The following is a 5,978-nucleotide window of genomic DNA, read 5'->3' on the forward strand; positions in this document are numbered from 1 at the left end:
GGGGAGAGAGTTGTCTATTACCTACATGGAAAAATGTTGTGTCTATTATCTACATGGAAAAATGAGTGGAGAAATACCAGGAAAACAGGAGAAAAAGAAGGAGCAAAATTACTATAAAGTTTGAATTGGAAAATCATGTGCTGGCATATGAATAGACAGAACCAGAACATAAAAGAGATGTGGATGGGGGTGGGGTAGGATGAGGAGTGGGAATCAAGACATTTACAGCTGGAAGTTTAAGCCATATTCAAGGTGAAGGTGATTAGGATTCACATTTAAAACAAACTGTGGCTGGGTGGTGCAGGTGCTCACCTTTAGTCCCAGCATGTGGCAGACAGAGGCTGGATAAACCCTGTTTCGTTTTTTTTTGTTTTGTTTTGTTTTTTTGTTTTTGTTTTTGTTTTTTCGAGACAGGGTTTCTCTGTATATCCCTGGCTGTCCTGGAATTCACTCTGGAGACCAGACTAGCCTTGAAATCAGAAATCTGCCTGTCTCTGCCTCCCAAGTGCTGGGATTAAAGACATGCGCCACCACCTCCCGGCAAGTCTTTTCCTAAAACAAACTTTTTTTTCCCCGAGACAGGGTTTCTCTGTGTAGACTTGGCTGTCCTGGAACTCACTCTACCCTGTTTTAAAAAACAAAAACAAAACAAACAACAGATTGTGTATGACCATTCCTTAAGTGTCTGTCTGTCTGTCTGTCTATCTATCTATCTATCTACCTACCTATCTATCTATCTATCTACCTACCTACCTACCTACCTACCTACCTATCTATCTATCTGTATGTTGCTCTTACCTGTGCATGGACTTACAGAGGCCAGAGATTGAGCTCAGACATCCTCTTTAACTGTTTCACAAGCTTCCAAAATCTGTCTTTCTTAGCTTCCCAGGGCTGCTATTACAGGAATGTACTTGTGTCCATGAGTGCTGGGAACTGAACTTTGGTCCTCATGCTAGTGCAGCAAGCAGTTTACTCACTGAACTATTCATTGGGCCCTCACACTGTTTCTGAGATTTCTTACTGGGACCTAGGGTCATTGACGAGGAACCCTCCAGGAATATGAGTCTGCCTCCCAGATGCCAGTTTCTAATTTGTCCCCAAGTACTGTACCCACTGACTACCTCCTCAGCAAAGCTTCACATTTTACCCCATTTAAAAATCTCCGCAGAGACAGGAGCAACTAGCTGAACAGGCACAGCCTGTACACATAGCTTTGTACTTTTTGGATTTAATCTTATGAGTTAAATAACTAGTTAATTTACAAAGGACATTTAAAGTCAGCTGGCAAAGAATGACCAGAAAGGTGAAGGAACAAAAAGGTGACGTGAATGGGAGAAACTGGCTGAGGACACAATGTTTTCAGGAAAAAGGGAAGGTAGCCTGGGGCTGTGGGTGGGAGGATCTATTGGGACTTACTGTCCACGGAAGAGTTGAGACAATGTATTTATGGGGGGATAGGGGGAATTCTGTCAAAACCTGGTTTACTCACTGCATATGGTTACTGTTTATTTTAAATAATACTGGATGTCTACGATACTGTTTTTGGATAGTGTTTTCTCACAAGTCCAGCCCTTCTGCTTCTCCAAACCCCTCTCGGGTTTGGCAGCTTTTCCTTTAACTTGATTTGCACAAACTGCCAAGCACGCCAAAGGGATTTAACCTAGTAATTACATCGAAATAGATTTAGGGCTACAAAGACGTGGCATGAAACTCAAGAGGTTTACTGTCGCCATAAAAAGGATCCTAAGGTCGGCTTTTACAGTACAGTGCGCTCTGACTACAGCCGCAGTCGGAGGTAGGAAATATGTTTTACAAAAACAATTCGTCAATTTGTTTAACCACTCTACTCCAGAGCACAGTACATGAGCACCTTTAAACGCCTGAGTGTAGATAGATGGCTCCTTTTGAAGCCCGGGAGTTCCACAGGCGAAGTGCCAAGTCCTTCCTGTAGGTAGTGGGGACCCGGGGCACATTGACTCAGCGCCTCCGAGGACTGATCTCCAGGGATGCAAAGGGCTCAGTGAGGTCCGCCCTCGCCTGGCCTTGGCTTCCGGGATCCAGGAGAAATCTTACTGGTCGCCCGTGCTAGGCCGGACCGTGAGAGTGAAGTGAGAAGCGTAAGAAAGTCGGGCAGGTCACTGATCCCAAGCCACAGGTCTCGAGACTCCGGGCCGCTAGCGTATCCAGATACTCAGAAGTCCGCCGGGGTGGGAAGCGGCTAGCCACGCCCCTCGCTCACGCCGCTTCCGGCACCCCGGCCGGGCCCCGCCCCACGCCGGCGCTGCCACATCCTCCGGTGACGTCAGCGCGCGCCGCCATATTGGGAAGCGCCACCTCCGCCGCCTCCGCTCGGGCTCCTGGGCTGTGTGGGGCCACAGCCGCGGGTCGAAGGCTTCCTTGTGTACCCCATCGACGCCCGGCCCGCCGGCTTCGCCCAGATCCGGCTCCTCATGACTGCCTTCGGCCCCGCAGCCCACGGACATCTCCCCAGCTCCAAGAATTAACACGGAAGCTCCTGGGGCCGGGGCGGAGAGGGAGAGCCGGCCGGTCCCGCGTCCCTGTCGGCCCGGCGCGGCTCTTCTGCGGGAGCCATGACCTCGCTGACCCAGCGGAGCTCGGGCCTGGTGCAGCGGCGCACCGAGGCCTCACGGAACGCTGCCGACAAGGAGCGGGCGGCGGGCGGCGGCGGCGGCAGCGGCGAGGACGAGGCGCAGAGCCGCCGCGACGAGCAGGACGACGACGACAAGGGCGACTCCAAGGAAACGCGGCTGACCCTGATGGAGGAGGTGCTCCTGCTGGGCCTCAAGGACCGAGAGGTGCGGGCGCGACGGGCCGGGCGGGGTGGCGGCCGGGGCGCGGGACCCAGGAGGCTCCAGGTGGGCCCCAGGTGGGCGTCCGCCGAGGCCTCACCTGTCCCTGGTTCCGGAGCCCCGCGCCCCTGAGTGCCCCACTTGTCCCAAGGAGTGTGGGAGCCAGCCAGCCCTCCGGCGGGGCCCTGCGTGTTCCAGATCCTCCCGGTACCAAGTGCTTGGGTTTTTCTTTTCTCTGTCCACTGGCACTCTTAGTTCCGAAGTCTTGTCAGTCTTTGCGTTTCTTCTTCGCTTTCTGCCGCAAATGATGACAGGCAGTTCCAGCCGGAGACTGTTGAGATCCAAAGACTCGGGGTTACCGCCGCTCCCAAGTATTGAGTTTTTGCAGGTTTTAAGACCTGGGAGAGGTTCACGGATCTACTTGCTATCGGCCTCTTTCTTATGTAAAACTTGAGTTGCGGCTTGCAACTGTTAAGAATTAGCAAAGTTATTTTACTGGGCATGGTTTTAAAAAGTCAATACCAAGTTGATATAAAACCTAGGAAGTAACTTTTTAGGTGAACTTGGTTTGAGTGAGCGATGAGTTAGTTTTGCGGTTAGTAGATGTGTTGTCACAGTTTTGCCATTTTAAAGGGAGAGTTTGTGAAGTGTTGGGAATAATACTAAGTTTGCGCTTTGATGAAAGGCTGCAAAGATTTAGGTAGGCTTAAGTTGTATTCTGACGTTTGGAAAGGTCGTTTGTACCCCAAATATTTAGGAATTTTACACATAGAAGTTGAAAAAATGCTAGCTAGTGACCGTCTTTTTAATATCTGGATTCTGTAGTTAATGTTTAATTGATTTTATTAATACCCATCCATCTATAAAGGTGATTATTTTTAAAGACAGACTTGTGGGATTGAATGTTTCATAAATCATGTATGATGAGGTGGCCCGGAAGTTTGTTTCGTTTCAGTGTGGAAACTGTAGACAATACATTTTGAGAGACAGAAAGATGTTGGATCTTGTTTTTAAACACGTTTTCAGAATTTAAGAAGGCGGGCCAAAACCCCCAGTTCATCGTCTAAAACAATTTTCTAGTTTCTCAGACTATGCAGCGGTAGAAAGATGAGTTTTTCCAGGGACTGTTTGTGGTTCCCGGATATTAGATACTACCCAGGGAAGTGCTTCTTGATGCCTTAATACCACTCAACTTGAACACGCTTTAATGGCTCTCTGGTTGTAAAAGGAGCATGGTACCTGTTTAATTACAGTTATAATGAGAAAGGCCGATGGTATGTGTGTTTCATTTTTAGTTTTGTGGTGAAAAAACTAGATGTCAGTGCCATGGTAATGCAATTTAGAGAGCATTCATTTAGGAAGTATTAGATTTACAAAGCAGGCTTCTTGTAATACACATTTATCTTTCCCTGCCTCCCCACTTGGGAACAAAACAGATTATGAGACATTTTTAGGACATACAAGAAAAGCAAAGTGAAGGCTACATTGCTGGGTCAGCATTTTGCTTTTGCATGCTAGAACTTGGTACAGCTACAATGGAACAAAAAATTGTTTTTGGTATTGTCACATTGAGAAACAATGGTGAGAAAGAACCTTTTATTTTAGAGGCCTTACTCTGAATTTTTAAGATAAGCTGTCACCAGTTATTTTTCTGTGATTGGTTCCCATGAAGATATTCTGAAGAATTTTTTTTAATTTAATGCTACAACATTTAGCTATTTAAAAAAACAAAAACAAAAAACAATTGAAGTTCTTTAATGCCAGGTAACTGAAACCATCCGTTGTGGTTATTTTGTGTAAAGAATAAGTATACTTCCTAAGTCATGGCCAAGGTTCAGCCAGGCTCTAATCTTTAACATTTGGGAGTGGACTGGGCACTGGTTTTAAAAAAATGTAGGCACGGCCAACAAGTGGTGTGGCAGGGCTGGGGTTTGCATTGCCATCTTGGTTTTAGAATTCTCTTACACATATTTTTTTCTTTCATCAAGTGTATACACACTAGTGACTAGTCCTATAAACCTATCATCCACTCTTTTTTGGGGAAGTTCCCCTTGTCTTTTTTTTTTTTTTTTTTAAAGACAAGGTCTTGGTGTCTTTACTCAGTTTCCCTAGTCACTTAAGCCTATTTGTTAAGTTTGTTATTAACTAAAGTTCTAGGGGTTGGGAATATGTAGCTCAGTTGATTGAGTGCTTTGGAAGAAGTTCTGAATTTGATTCCCACCTCTGCACAAAGTGGGCTTGGAAGCTCATCATGCCTATAATTCACTTGAGAGGCAAGAATATCATCAGTTCAGGGTCATCTTCACCTCCATAGAAAGTTAAAGGCCAGCCTGGACTACATGAGAAACAGCTGGCTTCAGATTACTTACATGGAGTTTTGTTTAAAGTCTTTGTTAGGTCTCAAACTCAGGAAAAATAGCTAACTAAGGTGTCTATCAAAGCAGACCCTGCCTACCTGTCTCAGCATCACCACTATGCATTACAGAGTCCTGGTTTCTCTTAGCACTTTTCACCTAGCCCCTGAGCTTCCCTTCCTCCAGCTGCTCTTCTCTATATAACCCAGCCTTTTAGGCTATATGGTCTCTTGGCCTCTTGCTCTCTTTGTCTCCTGGCTTGCTCCAGCCTCTTGGCTCTTGGTTCTTCTCTCCAGCCTCCTATCCCCCCTCACATGCCAGGTTTAGACTGGACCCTTTCAGATGTCTGTTTATCCCCTCTTCACACTAAACCTCAGCCCATACCTAGGAACAGGCATGTCCTCATTTTTTTCATTCAGTCCTGACAATAGATTTATTTATTATTTCTAAATTCAAGTTGGCTTTTCAGGTTTTCTTTTCTTAAAACACCTAAGGGCTGGAGAAATGGCTCAGTGGTTATGAGCACTGATTACTCTTCCAGAGGTCCTTAGTTCAATTTCTAGCAACCATATGGTGGCTCACAACCATCTGTAATGGGATCCGATGCCCTCTTCTGGAGTATCTGGAATGCATTCATATACATAAAATAAATACATTTTTAGAAAAACAAAGCAAAACACTCAAGCCTAGGCCCTTTCATGGGTTCTGGTACTTAATCTGGGAGAAGTGTCAGTGATTGATATTTGGAGGCCACTGCTAGAATGTCCAATTAATTGGCAAGATTTCGGTGGATGGTTAGGGGCAGGGCAAA

General features: G+C 46.3%; 1 protein-coding gene across 1 annotated transcript in view; it reads left to right on the forward strand.

Moving 5' to 3' along the window:
• Positions 1 to 2,292: 2,292 nt before the first annotated feature.
• Positions 2,293 to 5,978, forward strand: part of Golph3 (golgi phosphoprotein 3) — a 21,868-nt gene continuing 18,182 nt past the window's right edge. Inside the window, exon 1 of the mRNA XM_031360134.1 lies at positions 2,293 to 2,819. Coding sequence (XP_031215994.1) covers positions 2,595 to 2,819 — 225 coding nt within the window. The 5' untranslated portion in view covers positions 2,293 to 2,594. The remainder of the gene's footprint in view (positions 2,820 to 5,978) is intronic.

This window comes from Mastomys coucha, unplaced genomic scaffold (assembly GCF_008632895.1).
Source record: "Mastomys coucha isolate ucsf_1 unplaced genomic scaffold, UCSF_Mcou_1 pScaffold8, whole genome shotgun sequence".
NCBI classification, from domain to species: domain Eukaryota; kingdom Metazoa; phylum Chordata; class Mammalia; order Rodentia; family Muridae; genus Mastomys; species Mastomys coucha.